Genomic DNA, 22,118 nt, shown 5'->3' with positions numbered 1-22,118 from the left:
TGTCCATTTCTCTATAAACCTCCTTGTGAATTTTAAAAAACAAATTATGTATGGGAACAAGGGGGAGGATCAGCTGCTAGTTTTGGTTATTCCAAACACCACCGAGCGCCCCATTACTGACTCCAAAGGCAGCATGCAGGGGTTGATGCATTTGTTTTAGGATCAGATTGACATCTTCTCATTTGATTTGGTTTGCATATGACAGCACGTCCCGTGGTAAATCGATGGAAGGTATGCATTTTGTAGGTATTTATGATGCAGCGCACATGCAAATGGAAAAAAGTGAGACGGCTTTGATCAATCGAGACGTGTGTAACTGTCACAACTGTCACTGCGTGGAGTTAAAGGTCTGATTGGCTTAGATCAATGATTATACGATTAATCTCTCCTCAGGGTCGCTTTGGTGTGATTGAATCAATTTGGATATACAACACATAAAAATGATTGAAATGGAAAATGAGGCCTGTGTGCCACAATGAATCACCTTCCCCCGGTACCCATCCTATAATAGCTTTCGCTATTGATCAGGATTGAGGAGACCCCAGCAGTGAGTGAGAGAGGCTGAGGAGCGGTTAAAACAAATGCCACATTTGACGAGGGAGGCACAAACACGACCAGCTGTCAAAAGGGATCAGATGCTTTCAAAGGTGGACAAAGACTAGAGAGACAGTATAATGTCCTCTCATTAGAAGCATGAGGATGCTGTTTAAGCATGCATTGGGAATTCATCTCCTTGACACCCGGTAGCATTTTAATGAGATATTTTTAGCATCCAGCGTCACTGCACATTGTGAGGCTGCACTTTTTACATTCACTATCTACTAGACTACAATCCATATACTGTAGAACTTGTGTAGTGGTACATACACTTTACCTTTAAAAAAAGGAACCGAGGTGGTGCCATTGTACTGAGATGAAGTAGATAGACTTTAACACAGACCATGGTATGTCACGTTAATGCTATAACTTCATGTCGTACAACATGATTCATGCAATATACAGTAAACTAAAGAGTACATCATATAATACACACATCATATGTGCTACATTGCCGCATGATTAATAATCCAAAATTGCATTTAGTCACCACTGGTAATGCCTGCCATTCTGGTTGAATAACAATAGAAACACTTTCATTGTAGTAAATGTGAACATGTTTTTGACATGTCGGCAGAGCAATTATCGCTTGCATTTCCAAGGTTATTGTGATGAGGCACGAAAAGCTATAATGGTTTCCGAGGGGAAGGCCTGATGTGTTGGGTTCTATTGGTGGGATGCGATCTGGATGACAGGAACCAATAAAACACCCCTAAAAAAGAAAACACTCTTCATAAATGCATTCTATAGTGACTTTCATTGTAACGGTTGATGGTTAACAATTGTACATGTTGATGTTCGCAGCTATTGCGTGGATGCACGTATTGCGTCCACCAAGCATGGCTCCTATCTAAAAATTATGACGGCTAAAGGTTCATAACGAGGCGAAGACACCACAATGAGCAGTTGACAAAACAGCTGCCATATTCTCGACCGAGAGCCTCTGAGCTCAGCATTCAGGCCGGACCGGTCTGCTCTGCTGCTGCACCTCCTGAATAATGAATGACTGACGCGCACATTGCGGCTCTCTGCGGCTCTAAAGCACGCTGAAGGGGCGTGCCCGTCGTTATGACGCGAGGGTGACGCGCGTGCAGGAGTTTTAATCCTCTGCCGCAGGAGCCGATCAGCCGGTAACGCGAGGAGGGGGATGCGCGGTCGGTCGGACGGAAGGCTAGAACGGCTAAAAAAGCCGCAGACAATTAAACATTATATTCGCAGTTGATGAAAAGGCGACCGACTCGACCGAAAGCTCCTCCTCTCTCGCTCCAAACAGAAGTTCTTGGATTCTCTTATTGTTCTTGACGAGGCCTGGGAATAGGAAAGCTGGCGCAATAAATGGGTGATTACGGGTTCGGATTGTTGCAGACAGCGAACATCACTAGCAGCACTACACTGTTCGGCAGAGGCGCGTTCGCACCCTATTCCAGCTCCTCTCCGGTGTGCCGCGGCAGCAGCTCGCCTCTGGCGTCTCTTTTCCCGTCACATCAGCGCAACATGCAGGATGAGCCTGCGGGACTGACAGCCTCTCACTCCGGCGAGACCAACGGCGACAAGAGCAGCACCGGCGACAACGACCTGAGCCTTTACCCCGCTGTAGGTCACGCACGGACGGTCGGTGACCTTCAGCACGACCGGAACATACATCAGCAGTTAAGTCAGCAGGCTGAGCCTCCCCCACCCCACCTGCCACCGCAGCCCTACTCCTCCACGGGCCCGGACACCGATGCGCCATCGTCCAAGGTGAAGATTCAGATGGAGTCCCCCAGCGCCCACCACACCAACAACGGCGGCACCGGTGGCAATAGCATGCTCGGAGCCGCTTTTCCGAACCTCCCCCATGAGGAGATGCAGAACCCCGTGGGCGGCTCGGCGTCCCCCACCCTGCCCGGTTTCGGAACGCCGTGGTCCGTTCAGACGAGCTCCCCCCCTCCGCCCGTCTCCAATTCTGCCAACGCAATTAACCCGATACCCAGCACCGAGCCCGATAATTTTTACCCCGGCATGCCCTCCGGCTTCTTTCAGAGCTTTTCGCCCATGTCGGCCAATCCGTGCCCCGTGCAGGGTTTCGGCAGCCCCTTCAACGTCCCCCATCAGCAGCCGCAGAGCCGCCGGTCCCCGGTCAGCCCGCAGATGCCGCCGCAGCAGGGCGCCTTTCTGCAGCAGCGGAACAATTACAACCACCACCAGGTGAGCTCACCGTCGCCGATTCATTTTCACTCATGCTATGTAGGTACTATAGGATAACGATGTTATAAACGCTGCTATAACGGAGGATGAAACTGGCCGTTGAACTGTCATTGTGACGTAACCGAGGCCTCGACATGCTGCTGTTGCGTCATAACGCAACGCTGCACTGTTGAAGCGCTCAATGGAACCATTGTGACGTCTGTGCCCACTGCCAAGAATACAAATGCGGCCTGTCTGTCTGTCAGCGCGTCACCACGATTCAGGCTAGTAAAGAAACGCCTTTTACTCTTGATTTTAAACATGCAACGGTTTACGGATAGTAACATACATACATTGCTTCTGTTCGGAATTAAAGACTAGCTTACTGAATAACACTCAGCGTACATACCGCTTACCAGATTTTAAAAAGCAATAACCTATACAAAACCGTATGCAATAATATGTGTGCGTGTGTCAAATTTCTAAATAAAAAAATAAGGAAAAATTTTGTCCGTTAGTGGGGCTGTTAATTGAAGGTCAATTCGGGCCAATTGCATCCTGGGATACTGTATTCTATGAATTGAGCTCTGGCTGTATACTGCACAATTGCACATAATAGGTACCTGGGGTATGCTAAACAGCTTTAGGTCAAATTTACATACTGCTGAAGGTAAACTGCGAGAACGTTTTGAAGTCGTTTTTTTCTCAAAGTGGAGACGTGCACAAGCTGTTATGTTATTGTCTAAAGACTTCACGTGACATGTCATGCTAACCGCAGCATTGCTCGAAAAAAGCTGGGTTTTTTGCAGCGAAAGCTACTATATCTTTACATTTCAAAACACAGGAGTGTCACACTTTCTGCAGGGTTTCGAGGAGTGTCGCTGCCCTGAATCTACAGCATCTCGGCAAACAAAATGTTTGGTTTATATTCGCATAACATGTATACACATATACAACAGCAAACTAATACGAACATACAGGCACATCTGGTGTAAGCAATTATCGATTTAAATAATTTATCTTAATGCATTATCTTTAACAACATTCAGATCGAGAAAAAAGACAGATGATTAGCATATAGAACCCGGTTATGTTTGACATTATGTTGTGGCAGATACATTATCTTTAGATACTAAGTATTTGAGGCCTTGTTGCCAGTACTGTGTGTCACGTCCAGAGGGGGTGGGGTAGAGGAGGAGGGGAGATGATCACATGATTTTAGGAGTGGCCTTATATACCAGTGACATTTCATACTGAAGTCGTGCTGGTGTGACAGCTGTTAAGACTACACGTCTTTCAGCCAGATATTATAGCAAAGCTTGAGACACCGACACCCTCTATTCAGGACAAAACAATTCTGCGTATGTAGGCGTGGGTGATCGCGGATGTTTATGGTAATTGAGCGAAAAATGATTTCTGTAGTAATTCACCAAATGGTTCATTATTTTTTTAATAGTTTATTAAACGTGATCTAGTTCACCCCAAAATAAAAAAGATTGTCATTCGAATCCACTATTTCCTCTGTGAAACACAAAAGAAGACAATTTGAGAAATGTTTCAGTGGTTTTGTGTTCATACTCTAGAGGTCAATGGGAGCAAATGTTGGTCGGGTTACCATCAGTCGACAAAATACAGTCAAAGGAGTCATACAGGTTTGAAAGGACATTAGGATGAGTAAATGACAAAATATTTTTTAGGTTTGTGTGACCTATCCCTTTACTTTATTGATCTTTCGAAATAAGCAACAAACATTTTATTGTGTATATAGCCTAATCTCTACCGTTTGAGGCATTTCTGTTGTCTCATTTCTACACCAGTATGTGGTTTCCATCTTGCTGCAATGCTGATAACACTCAGCATCATCTTTCCCAGTGTCTAGACGCCATCAACTGTAATTATCTCTCACAGTCCCGTAAACACTCAACCAGATTGTATGCGCACACAATCTTGAACCCACACGTGCAGGCTCGAGTCGAGCCATTACCCAGTTACACACCAACGGCATTATGGAATGGGTGTGGTGCTTAATTTGGGGAGAGTGCGCATAATGCAATGACGCAACACAATCCAACCTTTATTGATAAATATAATTTTTTTGTCAATGTGTGTATGCAATTTAAGGGAGTGGGAGAGTACACTGAACATTTGTGTGGTTGCTGTAAGCACTCATGGGATGTGCAGTGTTAGATTCAAATCTTTAAATCTTCTTACTCTTACAACACAGTGGCCACACTCAAAGTAACTCACATACGGGTGATTATGGCAGTCACTTGCTTAAATTCCAACACACATTAGTTGTGTCATAGGTATAGTTGTGTTGGCAAAACATCATGTCTGAGATTTACATAGGAGTGTAAAGATAAGTTGTGCTTTTGGTTTTTAAAAATGACTACATGTATAGAGCTGAGCGATGGCAATGTTTTTATGATATAACTATTTTTAATCCTATTAGTTGAGATGCCAACATGTGACTTATCTTAAGGGGCTCATACGGCGCGAATACGTGTTTTTCTTTGTCTTTGTTGTGTTATAAGTAGCCCATGCATGTATTAGACACGTAAAATTGCAAAAATGTAAGTGTCGGAACAAAAGATGCATTCTATCTAAAAGCTAATGCTCACCCAGACCTGCCTGAAACGCCTCGTTTAACCTCACCCCCACAAATCTACATCAGTTTGTGGTATGATTTGACTAAGACCGTATACGCAAGTAATTTGGGCGTACCTGTCAGTACAATTGCTTTAGAACCTGATATATATATTCGTTTTAGCCGTGTCATATGACCCTTAAAATATCTTATGTTTAAATGTTTTGGTGTTTGAATTTGGTGCTTTTACTGCTTTAAGAGCTCTCTACTAGGGTTTTGCTTTCTTAATTCCTTTTCTAATAATTCTAACTGTTTTATTTATCAGTGTCCATCCTGTTATTCAACCCATGTAAAGATAAGTACCTTCAATTTGATCTTAAACAGATATGGCAACATCGGGGCAAAAGTTCTGGATTCCAGATTTAATTTTTTTACTGTTGTATTGTGAACCAGGTATTGTATCAAATTGTAAACTGAGTGTATCGTTACACCCCTATACACTAATGCCCCCCCCCCCCCCCCTTGCGTCAATGCTGAAAGAATGTAACACTCATTATGAATTGCATTGCAACAATGTGTGAAAATCAAGCTTACGTAGCAAAAAACGTTCACGCTCAAGTATGTTTGGGTTCTGACCACACCTTTTCCTTGTACCTCTAGCCCATGATGAAGCCGTCCCCGTGGGGCAGCCATCAAGGAAGTGGCTGGAACTCCGGTGGGATGTCCTGGGGCAGAGACCATCGGCGTGGGGGTAGTTTTGGAGTTTCCGGCGGGGTCAACCAGATCTCTCCTATGAAGAAACCTTTCTCCAGCAATGTCATTGCTCCTCCTAAATTTCCCCGCTCCGCCGGGACCTTTGGGCCCAAGTCCTGGATCGAAGAAAATATGTTCCGTACCGACAACAACAGCAACACGCTGCTACCCCTGCAGGTATGTGTGCATCTGCCAAAAGCAACTAAATTTAAACCGATCGCACTGCAAGGTACCACCAACTATGCTGTCGCAACCAGGAGGGAAATTACATTCAAGTGACGATGTCCATTTGAACCGTATATAAATCGTAGGGGTGGCAATCATTTGGTCCCTCACGATTCGATTTAGAATTGTGTTTACTTGTCATGTTCTTAAGTCTAAACAGTGACATGTTTTGGGAAACGCTATTTTGCACTTACTGACAAGTAAAGTATATTCTCCCTGTCGCTCACTCACTGCACAGGGCAGATGCAGAGAAAGACCATCGTAAACATTTATTTCGTTTATTTTGCAGTTAGTCCTACAGGGCTGAATGTATTTGGTTTTCCCTCTTTCTCTACTGCTCCTGTATGCTCTGCTGTGTTTGCGTGTGAGGTGTGCTGCACCGCTCTTGCAGTTGACTTCCGTCTTATTTGTTCCAAAGACGTCACGTTATTATATTTAGTAACGTTTAACATGTACCTAACATTGACATTTGTGAATCGATTTCAATCGCTAGCATATTGTATCGCTAATCGAATTGTGTGTAAAACAAATGCGTTGCACACATTGTTCCAAAACCTGATCCAAACCCTTCCTCAGGATCTGAAGACAATGATGAGTCATAGTGAGGTCACCAAGGGTTTTGCTGGTTTCGTCCTGATGGAACCTGTCCTCAACCCTCATTATCGGGCGTTTTTCTTATAGACTAATTCGGGACAATAAAAGTCTTAAAATGTGGAAAATTACTAAGATTCAAAATGACAAAAATGACGAATGTCTATATTGCATTTATTTAGCATTTTTGTATAGCCCAAAAAGTAATGTGATTTTTTAAAGATCCCTACCAAAACTATAATCTTTCAGTAGCCCTAGATAAATTCCCCAGCCCAATGTAATTCATAAAAAAACATTTTGAGAAAAAACACGGTGAGACTACAGAGTATGTTTAAAAGTACACATTAAAAGCGTATTATAAAGCTAAAGGTAGAGACAGCGAGTGTGGCACAGGTTTTGCCAAGTTGACCCATTGTTTTGTAGATGAGTTGAAACAGCCGGGCATTCACACATGAATCACTCCAGTGTTTCTGGATACACCCTGTCTGTTGCCTATTTTCTAACATATTACAGCACTTGAAGGAGGGGAGGGGTGCCTGGTTTCAGGTGGGGTAGTTTTGGGGTAGAGGTGTGCCAACAACTATATTGACCCATGCGGGCGAATCTCATTATACATGCATAAATAAAATGGCCTTCCTGTGTTTATTAGTTTTTTTATAAAATATGAATAATTCATTTTTATTTTGGAGTAAAACATGACCCAGACATGTTTTGGCAGGTAGTGTAAGATTGATAGATTAGAGTTAAGTGTTTTGATGTGCGAGTTGCATTTTGAAACGTTGGTAATTCTATGATATCATGTAAAGGATGATTCTAAACAAATTCTCAGTTCATTTTGAACAAGATAATCTTGGCCACATCACGACAATTCCTTAATTGTATCCTCCGCCTTGAGACAAGTTTGGCCGCCTTCATCACTTTCTCCTTTGTCAGGAAACAGGCTTGACTCAACTAGTATCTATGGTATTGTTCATTTCCATTAACAGGGTGCCGTTTGGAATTCCTCACATTCCACGCGCCTCTCATTTCTTCTCTGTGTTTGTGTACAGACCGCAGATGTAATGTGTCATGTTTTGACGAGAGAAAAACGAAAGGATGTTGAATGAAATAACACTCAAATGTGAGAACTGGACGTGAAACATAGAAAGTGGCAACAATAAAATTAGAACCCTGGAAAGGACTTTTTGTGCTGTCATTTTACAGGTACAGTGTAGTGGGTCAGATAATATGAGGGTAGCATGCTATCATTGTCACCCAAAGTTGACCTATCATTTTAGCTTTATTCGTTTAGTAAACACAGATTAGGTTTCCGTGTGTATCAGAAAGCGTTCAAGTTATTTTCACTTTTCTTAGTTTATCAATTACTGGTAAGCCATTATTCTTGTTATATCATTTTGTGTTTGACGGACAATATTTATACAGTTAGCATTATCCACATGCTACATTGGAATTAGTTTTTAAACCATTTTAATGAGTGTATGATGGATCACTCCTTAATCTGAGAACTGAAAAGCCAAAGAAAAGGACGGAAAGAAAGCCAAACAGACTGTAACGATTTTGTTAAATCCAACTATAAACATTAGCCGATGTCACACCGGTAACTAGCAAACCGCTAGCCTTACATTGGTGGAAGAATGACAGATGACTCGTGAACGAGTCTTCGTGCCTCGTGTTTCTCGCTCGGAACTGAGCTGCTTTTCAGACTCTATTTTTGGTGATGTCGCTAAAGCTATATTTAGCATCGCTAGCACCTTCCCAGCCTCGCTGCGTCTGTAAGCTTTAGTAAAGGACCTCTGAATAGGACGGGATACTGTAAACAGCACCGGAATGATGTAAGCTTTGGCATTAAAACCTGCTTTACCTGTGGGAGGCAGATGGCTGTGACAGGTCTAATCGAAGGCAACTGCGTGTGACGCATTGAGCTCCTGCGTCCTGGGTGTTTTTCGGTCAATGTTTATCATAAACATACTTGCCAGTGAAAGCGGAACCATTACATATGCCTAAGTGACGTTCTCATTCGAATGATTATGAAGATTATTCTTTTATTATTATGGATAGTTAATGAGTAGTTTGTAACTGGAAGCTGTAATGAAATGGGGTGATGGTAGCTCATTCACCTATAACAAAACCTAGTGCTATTGCTTAATGTGTATGAGGTTTTGCTGTATTCATCTCTCAAGTAAAACCTGAAACCTCCAGTGTTTTGGGAGCAGCCAAAGGTTTCAACTCATGAGAATATTATCTCAGAATAAAAATAGTATAAATGAATGGAAAAAGTTAATGGAAAGTCCGCATCATAATAGAAAAATAAATGTATGTGTGTATGTGTACAGTATGCACTCACCATTCTGACTGAAGAGTGTCTTAAATTACATTGAACACAGCAGCAAACAACATTTTTTACAGTTTAAACTTCTTGTGAACAAATATTTAGAAGGAAAATAGTCTATGAATTGTCCAGGGACATGAGTGGATGTAAATATGTTACACTAGCACACCAGGAGTAAGGGAAAGTCATTTCAGATGCTGATTAAATATGCTGAATTCATCTGAAAGAAATTTCACAAGAAGATGAACATCAGTGCTTGAGAGTCTCAGTTTTGATTTCAGAGGTTCTTTAATGTACTACAAATACCTCCGTATTTATTTAGATATTTAGTATATTTTTACATTTGCATTTAATATCCCTAGTATTTAAGTTTATATGCAAAGATTAGCATGCTGCAATACCTGCTATTCGCAATAACCAGCTTACAGGGCTAGAAATGATCAGAAAGTTTACAAAAAAATCTATATTATTTGTTGGTAGTATAAAGCTATTATAGAAAGATTCCTATACAGGTTTTGAACCACATGAATAACTTAAACTCTTTATTTTTGGGTATCTATCCTTTTACTTGATCACATCTTTGTGTTCATTGTGTGAAAAATGTGGAAAGAACTGCAGTCATACACTAGCAGGTCTCGCGATGGACTACAGACAGAGACCATTGTATGTGCACCATGTTAGTGTCAGCTGCGCACAGGGCATGTGTTTCCTTTGACGTTCACACACAGGTCTTGTAGGGTTGGCGGATGGCTGTGTTTATCTTCACATTCCTTCCTGGGCTCATTGTGGTAATGACACAGATATCCACAGAATGTTGTTAGGCAGGTGGTATGACATTGGTTAATGTACACAGGAGGGAAGAGGGGTATTCTCGCCAACCCGACTGAAAACATGCGACACATGCAAATCTGTCCCGCACGTACATTCCTGCCTGGTTAATTCTACACACCATAGTTCTCCAAACAAAATTCCAGAGGGTCTGCCGCAGTATTCCAGGGATTCAGGGGCAACCTGGCTCATTGGCGGCCAACACAAACAGACTCTATTCCTGCTCAGAGCAGCCAGCTCGGAAAGAATGCGATTCGCCACGTTCAAGGGTGCAAGTCCACTTTTGACTACATACGTACATGTTTTGTTATCCCATCCCTCTAGAACGAAGATGGCTGCAGTGTCTATTTGAGAGTAGGGTTGGGTACCAATATGGCACCAGTACCTATATATCCGGTATGTAACTGGACTGATTCAAAATGCAGATTTCGGTGCTTCATTTCGGTGCCACTTAAATGCTGACTGAGCCATCGGTTGAGACATTTTTGACGCGTTTAAAGTCAATGAAGCGTGTGGTGCGTGCCGTGGAGCATGTTCTTAACATAGTAACGTATTTGACAGTCGACAGACAAGCGAGACACAGCAATGAAAGTGCAAAAACCTTCTCTATACATCAGTCTGTGAAGCTTGGCTGCATGTATAGGCATATAATTTTACTTATTCATTATACGTACCCTCTGATTTTAAAAGAATGCACATAGAATGTAGCCTAGAAGGCTTTCTGTATGGACTTAATCTATTGTTATATTCAACGCATTTCTGCCCATATTTCATACAACTATGGTGAGCATTTTGTTGTAGTTGGAGGGTAAACAGTAAACACTATAACATCTTTCTAGCAATGTTAGTGTCCATGCTCATTTCACATCACTTAAAACTTTAATTGTGAATTTTTTGTGTGGTTTGTTTATCATTTAATAAATATTTTTCATTTTTCATATTGTTCTTAATTGTCATCCACCGGTGTTTTGTGGCTCTTTTTTAAAAGTATGGATTTACAACAATACCCAAGCCTATTTGAGACTAACTAGTGTTCATCTGTAAATGCACATATTATAAGTGTATCATTCTCCTTCTTTCTCAGGATCGCTCCAGGATGTACGACAGTCTGAACATGCATTCGTTGGAGAGTTCACTGATTGACATCATGAGGGCAGAGCAGGATCCTATGAAGGGTAAGAGCCATTTCCTGCTCGATGCAATGTTGTCATGGTAACTGGATTAAAAGGCTTTTAAAGACCACATGTACATGTGCAATGCTGCATGATCATTGATAAATATATTTTTCAGATATCGTGACTGACACAAGGTCTGCCTTCATTGCTTAAAACCAGCGCTTGCCATTTGAGGTTTTCTGTGTGTGCGGCAGTTGTTTGTTTGGGCTCAATGTTTAAAGTGTCAAAAAGAGCTTATCAAACAGTTTTGGAGCTTAAACCTGAGATGATATGTCAGCGAATATATGCACACCTTGATTGCCTTAAAGTTAAAAATAATTCCCATTACACAATTATACAAAAGTACCCATCTTTTATACATTTTGTAACAAATGTTATAAAAAACAATATGCTTTTTATGATTTAACAGGACAGAATAATAGAGAGGAAACAATGGGGAGAGACAGGGGAGTGAGATAGGCAAAGGACCCTTGAGATGGGAATCAAAGTCCGTTTAGGGAAGTCGTGCCACTGGGCGGCCATCTTTGCAGCGCTCCTCCGGGCAGTTAGGGCAGTCAAACAAGACGTGAATGGGAATACTGTTTTTTCTAAATTCGCCGGCTAAAATCATGTTGCTTTAGATACTATGCATACACAAAGCCTCGCTAGGGCGGCTATATTGAGCATTTTAATATTACGCAGGTTGCCGCACTCTCGACCAACATGCCACACGACATTATTTTATCAACATGAATGTCTTTCTGTCCATGTTTCATTGGTTCATTTTACTGCACTCCAGCCAGATGTTGGATGGACAGTAAGTCCTTCCCAACGTTTTTTTTCTCATTCAATATCTGGGCAATATAGTTGAGTCATTGCAAATGATGTTTCACATGGGGGTATAACAGCACCTCTCAATCCCGGTATTATCACTGTAATGCACGGCCTGCATCATTTTAGTTGAACCCAAAGAACGTGTCGGCTGATCTGTTTTTTGGCCGAAGGACCTTTCGTAGTGTCACAGCAGGACAGAGATGCGAGTGTGAGGGCTGGGTGTGGCACTGCGCTTTCTCAGTCGAGCTTCTCGATCAGCCTGCTTAAGCAGATTGACCAGACACATGGGGCGGCACTAACTGCAGTAAGACAGAGAGAGAGAGAGATGGGTGTGTGCACAGACTATATTTAGTGCAGGACACACTCTGACGCTCTGTGTGTGACAGCCAAGGAACAGAATAAATGAGGGACGTCCCTGCGGCTTCCACCGGCCCCTTTTTTAGTCAATGTGAAATCAAATTTGATTTTGTTAATACATTTGACCAGCTTAGTTGTGCATGCTTTAACAGTCACTTCACTTAAGTTGTCTTGTTCTGGAAGGGAACATTGACATATCCTGTTTGAGGAATAAACACATGATTTTTTTATAAAAACAGGGGCCTTGTTGTGTGGAGAATAACACAATAGCAATAATTCAAATGAAAATCTCAAAACTAGTGAATCACAGATAACTGAATGAAGAATAAAATATTTAGTGTCCAGTTTTGATGTGATGTGTCCAGTTTCAGATATTATTTTCAGTTTTTAGTTCGTCAATTCATTAAATTCATGAAATTAAAAGTCTAATATTATGTCTAACTATATATTTTTTTATTTTTTGCATACTGAATTTTTGGTCCCGACTGAGATTTTTCATTGTGGTGCTTTACAAGTTATTGATTTTAGTGTGAATGGGCGTGTTGAGTTTAAAATGTGGCTAAGCCACCGGTACGGTAGACACACTTAGCTTTGGTAATGTGCCATAATGCTCCTAATGGAACAGATCGCGTGAGATGTGCTGAGCAAACCACTTCTCAGAAACCCGCTAAGCAAAGGATTGCTGGGTTAATGGGTCGTCCCGAGCAGTTGTGACAGCCAGCATCAGTGAATGTGCTGACATGACCCAAAACAAAACACTGAAAACAACTTCAGTGCTGTTGAAATATTTAACATTTTGCACGGATACCAGAGAACCATACACACAATATTGGGTTGCCTTGTGGTGTTATTGTACAGGATCTGAAAAGCAAATTGCTTCACCGCATGAAGGACCCACCGGAGCTTGTGAAGTCTGCGTACAATTGTGTCTCTTAATGCATCTGTTTATTCATTGAACAACAGATGGTGTGTGTGTGTTTGAGCTACTGCATGTGTCTGTTAAATAAGGTACACACCAAGCTGACGCGACAAACTACCACAACGAAAAGCAGACTGTGAGGTCAGATGAAGTTGACTGCGTCAAATTGCACTGACACATCAAGCCGGTGGTCGAAACCCATTGGCCAAGTAGCACGTTCGTTCTGCGCCTGCGTGAGAGGAATACGTTTCCATTCCAGCAGGAACCATTTATATTTGATAGCCAAAATGGGAAACCGGAAGAGCTGGGATACAAAACATAAAAAAGCAGCGTTTGCTTCCAGATTCACACAAATCTCGCTCATCACAGACGTAGTTATGATATATCTGGTTTGTTCCTCATGCTGAAGGTCCAATCTTAGTGAGTCAAAAAACAAACTACCTGGATTGTATCTCCATAGGGGAATGTAATGATTACACTATGTTTCGGGGAAACAGGTAGGCAACCTGTTTTATTTTTTAGTATTAACATTACAACACCAACTCAATCCAGACTGCCTTTATTTTAGCTATAAAAGTTTGTCAGTATGACATAAAACATCGTATTGGTATGACAGATGCAGCCAAATAAAAATGATCTGACTCCCACACGGGCTCCTCCTCCGATTAAAAAAAAGGGAGACAAGGGCTTACTTTAGCCACACCAGACACACCAGAAAACCTAAGCAAGACGATGCTCAAAACCTGTCCGAAGGCCGATCGTCGGCTCCGTGTGTACCGCCCTTTAAGAGACTCTTTTTCATTGTTTCACCTTTGGAGTGAAACCTTGCAGCTCCATTTTTGATTTCTTGTTCTTTTGTTTGTAAATCTTTGGTCAACCTTCATGGTTGTGTGTGGGTTTTGCAAAAAAGTATTAAATAGTAAAAATATAAGCTTTGCCATGATTTTCTGACCTAATCTGGGTTTTTGTGCTTGCTTTTAGAATGAATTGATATCACAATGACTTTGCTTAATTAAATGTGGGAAGCAAAAATCGTTATCATGATAAAATACGATTAAGGGTGCAGCCCTGGTTTGAGCCAAGTGTGCTCACGTGCGTGTCAAAAGCTACTTTACTTCCTCATAGCAGCAAATTTTCCCATTAGGGTTGAGGCATGTGTTGAATATTTGCTGGTGATCTACAACCAAGCAACATTTGAAATATATTGCAATCATTTTAAAAGACGTTATTTTGCAAGTAAATGTTTCTTGGTTGTCTTGTGACTTGAGAGTTTGAGAACTTTAAGGCGAAGATGCCTTGAAGATACAGACATACAGTGAGCGTGGCTTTAGAGGCGGTAGGTTTGACATTCAATGATTTGTTTGTGTCATAAATTTCACTCTCTCTCTCTCTCTGTCCCATGTTCAGGCCGTGTGGGATGTCCCCACCCCGGCGCTGACGGCCTGCTCATGTTCAATGGTAATTATAAAAGTCAGCTTTTCTGTTTTCATCTTGTCTGAAACTCACTAAAACCCACCAGAGACCATGCCCATAAGAAATATACAACTGGGAAATCAGAAATGTCGAGGAAAATGGACTACATGAAATCAGTTACTGTTCCCAGTCAACAGAATTATGTGATACCGATAAAGAGTCTCAGATAAAGGGCATATATCACAATATAGCAGAGACTTACATCTTTTATAAAAATTGAAGCAGATTCTTTAAGTGACCTCCTTTCTCTTGTAGATAGTCAATGACATGTAAGCTAAGGTTAATATTTGATATTACTGTTTGATGAATATCAGTGTCAAGGTATTTTAGCACAACTGAAGGACTATATTGGCCGATATTGCTGTATCAACATCCGTGACAAGAGCTACATTTGAGATAAAGAGGCATTTCGTAATGTTGCACAATTTTGCATTTAACACTCATCTGGTTTGAGCAATCCTGGCTCGACTAATCAGCTTGCTTCATCCAGACGCAGCGTTTGCCAGTTTTCCATTTTTAGCAAGCGTGAACAAACTCTCACTGGGCTTGGATTCACTTTACCCAATTTAGTTTATGGTCTCTGAAACTAGATAGGATGGTGAAGTTTGCATTTATGCCAAATCTTCAGTAAAACTTGCTTTCGTTTTGCATAAATGGATGATAGTAGATCGCACTGTTACACAAAATGAGTCAAAATAAATATTTTTGAGCTCTTTGCTGTTTTCTGTTTGAAGCAATAACTCAGCGTTGGGGATCTGAACAAACCCCTTTAACACCCTGAGCTATACGTATAAAGAGAATAGCAGAGTATACACCACAACTTACGACAAATTAAACAGAGGATAACTTTCAGAGGGAGTTTCTTATCCATTGACATTGACATTAAAATCTATGTGATTTTAAAGGTGTCACACATTTCAAATGTGAAAATGCAGCATTAACGTCTGTTTGTGTGGATGCTAATATTTAATAGTTATTGTTCTTTGTGTGAAGTGACCTCTAGTCAAAGTGTTCATTATTTTTGTGGATTTTGGAGATGCAGGGCTTGCAAAATTTCAATTTAGAGGCCTTCTTCGGATTTTGGTTGCCCGAAAAGTATGTAACTAGGCCAAATAAGTAGGGAACTGGATAGGAGTTAAAACATCAACAAAAACTTGGGATGCACCGATAGGATTTCTTTTGGCCGATACCGATTTTATTATCTATCGTCAGATACTAGCAATTTTTTCTGCATAAAATGCATTTTACTGACCATGAGTTGGATCCAATTAACTTTTTAAGAGAGGCACAAGTTAAGATAAAAATACAACAAGACAACATGACAATCTTCAAAGGTGATTTTTGCTATTCAATATTTCTTTAATTAACAACAGTAACTAATTTGACTTAAAATGGAACACAATGAATGACATTGGCAAACTATAACGTTGCGATATGCACTTTTCTGATGATTTTAATACATCATGCAAGCTTTAATGGCCAAAGTGTTTTCCAGCAAGTCTAACTTGGTGATGCTAGTCAACCAAGGTATTTTTTCTTGTGATGATACAGTAGTTTATCAAGTCTTGCTGGTTAAGTTGGTAAATAAGTGTGGTCTTGCTGACTAAGAAGTTTACTAGTTTCTTACTGGACCTCACTGAATATTGTTGATACATGGGAATATTTTGGAGTTATATGAGTTGGGAACAGTGCAGTCAAACCAAAACCAATTAAAACCAGCATTCCCATTAAGCTCACAGAAAATGACTGACTCGATGTTTGCCCAAAGTCTGTTAACTTGTGTGTGTGTGAGAGAGAAAGATATTAGAAATCTCAAAATAACGAAAGTAAAATGTTCCGTTCGTTGTTTCATAGTTTTCCTGTATTGTTTTTGTTCACATGCAGCCAGGAGCTATGGGAGACGACGAGGTAAAATCGACTTTCTTTGTTCAAGCTGTGTTGGCATGGCAGTATTCTGTGTGTACGTGTAGGCCTACAGTGTTTGTGTGGGTATTCGACATTTTTGTAGACTCAAAATCTGTGTGACGCTTCTGTTTTTCTTGGCCATTAGCGACACTATTTTATCAGGTTGTTAATTTAAGAATGACGTCTGGTATAATGAGAGCAGATGGGATTTTTGAAATTGGTTCAGTGTTCCAGTCCTAGATGCATACACACTTTGACATGCATCATCACAGAGCGTCTCAGGTGGTCTCATCACAAGTGGGCAGCGTTAAAATCATCCAATTCAGAATCAACATCAGATTTATCGTCTACTAATCACATAAATAAAAAAGGTAATAAATTAAGAAAAGATCTAGACGAATTAGCATTTGATCGAAATGAGATGGATTTGAGGTGCACTTGTCAAGGACAATCTGTCTCGACTGGCCACTTCTGATCAGATTACCATAGACGGATGCTTAAATGAGTGTTAATGGTGCTTTTGTGTTTATGTTGGTCTAAGGATGTGTTCTCACCTGTCATTTCTCTTTTTACAGGACGCTCCTCCCTCTTTCCCATTGACGACGGTCTACTTGACGATGGCCATGGCAACCAGGGTGTTCTGGGGTCTCCTCACTGTTACCCCCATCAGAATGGGGAACGCATCGAGAGGTTCTCCCGCAAAGTGTTTGTGGGCGGTCTACCGCCTGACATCGACGAAGGTTAGTGTGAAACAATTTGAAAACTTGTATGGTGGTCTTGGTACTCAGTATGTTTTTAATGAGAGGTTTGTTTCCCTGGTGCCACTGAAAGCTTTCTGCTGTTCTTTATTCAATAACCACTCTGAGAAACTTAAAACCTTTACTGAGCAAACAAAATGGCTGCCGCTATTGAGGAATGTTAATTTCGGGTCAGAGCAGATCTAGTTTAAACTTAATACAATAATACAAAAATGTATATTGAACAGATATCGACCCTTTATCCACTGAAGCATTTTTAAGTGGCCAGAAACGCCAGCTGTGAGTGCTTGATAGTGTTTCTTCAGCTGAGACGTGTTGGTTGCTATGATACAGAATATCCACTGCAATAATAGCTGCATCCCAATTCAAAGGCTGGATCCTTCGAAGAAAACAGACTTCAAAGGCAAGGGATGCAGCCTACAAAGCGAAATGAAATTAGGGGGTTTAGCCTACAAGAGGATTCCTAGTTGCGAGTTTTTAAAACAAATATGGAGCCAGAAGTTTTAATTTTATGTGGAGAATATGACGCATTGCTGTAGATTAAACTTCCCAACAGCTGATTAAATGAACAAACCTTAGAATGAGAGTACAAAGTAATATATAATATTAAAACACTGACAGGGACCCTTCTGTAGATTATATAGTTGAACTTAACTAAGCTAAAGTTCTTAAAGGGAATTGGAGACTCTGATTGGTTTACCTGCCAAAACACACCCATGACTCATTTAGAGAAATGGGACAACCCTTTAAGACCATGCGCTTGGTGCCCCCACCATTTTCCCGTTCTTATACTAGCAAAAGGGGATTCGACACACCCTAAGTGTACTTGTTGCGCCTTGCGCTTTGGACCGTGCGCTAAGATCGTTAAAATAGGGCCCATTCAGTCTCTGCAAGAAGCCTTCTGAGGATGCAGCCTCTGAATTGGGATAAAGCTAATGTATACTAGTATCTGATATCACAGAGAGTTTGTTTAATCAACAAATGCTAATATTGCTGTAGCTCGGAAATATCATCTGAACAAAAATATAACCTTCTGCATGCTTTTCAGTAACATAATACGAGTATAATGTGCCGGTTGCTCGGTGTGGATATGTGTACTTGATGACATTTCTTTAACTTTCTCACATTTTACGCAGACGAAATCACAAGCAGTTTCCGGCGCTTTGGTCACCTGGTTGTTGATTGGCCACACAAAGCAGAGAGCAAGTCTTACTTTCCTCCTAAAGGTAATTCATGAAGATGGCTGTCTGGGGCATCTACATACACTAATAGTGTAAAGGCTACCACATTTTTCATTACAGTGTTTGAACAAAAAATAATAGTGTAGACATCAATAATATTCATTAACATAAATGGGTGTTAAATAAATCCAAATTAAAGTATATACACATATATTTTAATATAATATTAAATGATATATCATTCATAAATGTAGTATTTTATTAATCAAATCACAAAATACACATTTATTGTTTTTTTCTAATACACAATTTTATCTTTAACTACATCTAGTAAGCACCATATGTCGCGCAAAGCTTTAGGTTGTACTAGTTACTGCCTTCTATCCTCGTGCTGATTGGCTGTGTTGGGCTGTTGTCTAGGTTACGCCTTCCTCCTGTTCCAAGAGGAGAGCTCGGTGCAGGCCCTGATCGAAGCCTGTATGGAGGAGGACGGAAAGCTTTACCTGTGTGTGTCCAGCCCCACCATTAAAGACAAGCCTGTGAGTTCAGACACAAGCATTTATATGCACATTAGCATGTATACTCTGCGATTACATAGTGGATCTTTGTACGATGTTTTTAGGTCCAAATTCGTCCATGGAACCTAAGTGACAGTGATTTCGTGATGGACGGCTCTCAGCCACTGGACCCTCGCAAGACCATCTTTGTGGGAGGAGTGCCACGCCCACTTAGAGCAGGTAGTTCGAACTGAAAACCGGACAGCATCATAAAGAGATGCCAATACAAAAAACCTCTTAAGATTTTGTATTTGAGGAAACAGACTTTAATTTGTGTTGTTGTGTCTCGCTCGCTCAAGTGGAGCTGGCGATGATAATGGACCGCTTGTATGGTGGAGTTTGTTATGCCGGTATTGACACCGATCCGGAGCTGAAGTACCCGAAGGGGGCGGGGCGTGTAGCCTTCTCCAATCAGCAGAGCTACATCGCTGCCATCAGTGCTCGATTCGTCCAGCTGCAACATGGCGACATTGACAAACGGGTAACCAGACCGAGCTCATTGGTTATGTTGCCACCTTTTTGTGACCGTAACTGCGCTTAAGAAAAACAAAACGGTTACAAAAGGAACGGTAAATGTACAACAAATACGTTTTTTTTTTACATTTGCGACACAGGTGGAGGTGAAGCCGTACGTCCTGGACGACCAGCTGTGCGACGAGTGTCAGGGAGCGCGATGCGGAGGGAAGTTCGCTCCGTTCTTTTGCGCCAACGTCACCTGTCTGCAGTATTACTGCGAGTTCTGCTGGGCAAACATCCACTCCCGCGCCGGCCGGGAGTTCCACAAACCGCTCGTGAAAGAAGGAGCCGACCGTCCCCGCCAGATCCACTTCCGCTGGAACTAAAGACGGAAATTCTGCGAGAGCGGTAGCAGGCAAGACGAAGCCGAAACCACACGTCTGCAGCGGGGAAAAAAGATGCTTTGTTTGACCACTGAATTCAAGCTGTCAGTATAGAGTTACGTAACCATAGACAGTATATAGAGAATATATATGACTATAAATATATAAATATATCTTTATCTTTTGTAGCAGCCAGAAACACTACAAGCCTCAGTTTATTTCACCAAACCACTTCTTTCTCCCCCTCCCTGCACATCTCAGGCTCGGAACAGAGTTTTTGTGGTACTTTCATGTTTTTTAAAAAGGAGATTACGAAAAAAGAGATTGATTTTTTGTAGTTTTTTCAAATTATTTTTATATGTGAGATTTAAAGAGTAGAAGCAAGAGTGTTTTCGCTTGGGGGGCAGGCAGTCGGTTTGTTTCGTTTGTTCGTTTGGTCAGTCTATGTTCGTCTGCTGCTAAATCCCCTCCTAGTGGGCAAAGTGCGCAATTGTCTCTGGAAAACCCTTGATGACGTCGTGTTTTCTGATGCCTGCCCTGGATTTCGAACCAAAGGTAGCAAAATGCGCGGCCTGTAAAAGAGACGTTTCTGCCGCGAGATAAAACAAAAACAATACGATTTCCCCTTCCCCCATGTTCCCACGTGCGGTTAGCAGAAATAGGAATGATTCGCTAATGATTACTATTATGGAAGAGAATTTCCATTTTTTACTGGCAAAAAAATTATAATACCTCAGAATATTAATCTGGCTTTTTATTGCTCTACTCTTGCAATTTAATCACAAGCTATAGAAGAAGCTTTGCTGCTATATAGGATATCAATGAGTAGATAGCATTCTATGTAATGCCATTGTGATGTCAATGACGACGTCACGAGCAGAAATGCAGTGTGCTCCTCTCACAAAGTCATGGCCGACCTGTTGCCATGGAAACACAGAATGTGAAAACCTACGTGCATGTTTGTGGCTGTACATCATTTGCATGCAGTGTAAAGGTTACCAGCACATATACGAAAGAAAAAAAACTTATCAAACCAAACACGATGCATATTAACGACAAACAGAGGAATTTAATGTAGCATGAGGCGAAAAGGTCAGAGTCTTAGATATAAGATAATCAATAATAACAAAAGGTAAAAAAAAATTGTAAAATTATCCGTAACAAACCTCTGCATGCGTTGTTGTGATGAATCCTTTACAAACTTATTACGAGAAAAGTGGCTTTAGTTTTTAGAGTAGTAGCCATTTTGTAACTTGATAAGTAGTCAAGAGACGGTGTGCTGTCCTGTGATTTTTGTGTCTCGTCTATGTGCCGTGTATAGTTACGAATTGAGGTTTCAATTCGATTTAAGCTCTTGGATCTAGAGGATCGCAAGAACCGTCTCGACATTTACCCCTGAACATCCCTGAATCCCCCTTCCCACCCCTCTTATTATGATAGTCAACTTAAGTGACGTGTCCCGTTGCAGGATAGGAACCCGTCTGCGCTCTCGCTGTCAGTAGTACGTCTGATCTAGGTCGTGTAGACATATGAATTTGCGCAGAAGGAATCGTAATTGCGTTCATCGTCCGTGTAGATTACGTATTATGTGGACAACAAAAGATCAGTAAATACAGACGTGAATGGAGAAAAGAGAGGAGAGAGGAACTTCGTAGGATATTTTTGTCGCGTAGCGTTCATATTGAGATTCTTTTGGTTTTCAGAGTAGTCAGGTGATTCTCTGTGTTTGAGCAGTCTTATGGACAATCTCTACAGAAGCAGTGGTCGCTGGTGCTAAAACCAGCTGTTTGGTACTGTATTGCTCTTTCTATCTGTCTATCTGCTGTCTCTCTCTCTCTCTCTCGTTCTTTTTTGCACTCCTCGTGTTCTTGGGTTTGGTGAAGAATTCAGCGCCCTGTGGTACTGTAATAGTTTGTATGTGTGATTTAACCTTTCAAGTGTCAACAGTGAGCTGAGATTGTATGTTTTATTTATTACGTATGTGTATTTTTAAGTAAGATATTTATTTGTTGACGTGTCGCCTTTTCCCAGACTTTGGAATCTCAAATCACTTTGTAGGACATGT

The 22,118-nt window shown here is 41.2% G+C and overlaps 1 protein-coding gene across 2 annotated transcripts; it reads left to right on the top strand.

The window, feature by feature from the left end:
• Positions 1-1,653: 1,653 nt before the first annotated feature.
• Positions 1,654-21,181, top strand: cpeb2 (cytoplasmic polyadenylation element binding protein 2). 2 transcript variants are annotated; one of them, XM_079478369.1, is made up of 11 exons: positions 1,660-2,784; positions 6,011-6,280; positions 11,161-11,251; positions 14,748-14,798; positions 16,698-16,721; positions 17,294-17,458; positions 18,613-18,702; positions 19,078-19,196; positions 19,280-19,394; positions 19,514-19,695; positions 19,829-21,181. In XM_079478369.1, exons 1-11 carry the CDS (start codon positions 1,933-1,935, stop codon positions 20,054-20,056), a joined length of 2,187 nt encoding a protein of 728 aa, XP_079334495.1. In that variant the 5' UTR covers positions 1,660-1,932; the 3' UTR covers positions 20,057-21,181. The 2 variants fall into 2 exon arrangements, with proteins under 2 accessions (XP_079334496.1, XP_079334495.1); XM_079478370.1 differs by lacking the exons at positions 14,748-14,798; positions 16,698-16,721 and having other exon boundaries at positions 1,654-2,784.
• The last annotated feature ends 937 nt before the right edge of the window (positions 21,182-22,118 follow it).

The sequence above is a fragment of the Barbatula barbatula genome, assembly GCF_947034865.1.
Source record: "Barbatula barbatula genome assembly, chromosome: 17".
NCBI classification, from domain to species: domain Eukaryota; kingdom Metazoa; phylum Chordata; class Actinopteri; order Cypriniformes; family Nemacheilidae; genus Barbatula; species Barbatula barbatula.
This window is presented reverse-complemented; position numbering and strand designations above follow the sequence as displayed.

Bases quoted from the DNA above. Each gene is read 5' to 3' on its own strand.
- cpeb2 (XM_079478369.1), top strand. From the start codon at position 1,933: ATGGGTGATTACGGGTTCGGATTGTTGCAGACAGCGAACATCACTAGC. The intron at 14,799-16,697 runs GTAATTATAAAA...GTTCACATGCAG, and splicing joins CGGCCTGCTCATGTTCAATG to CCAGGAGCTATGGGAGACGA. The intron at 17,459-18,612 runs GTTAGTGTGAAA...CATTTTACGCAG, and splicing joins ACCGCCTGACATCGACGAAG to ACGAAATCACAAGCAGTTTC.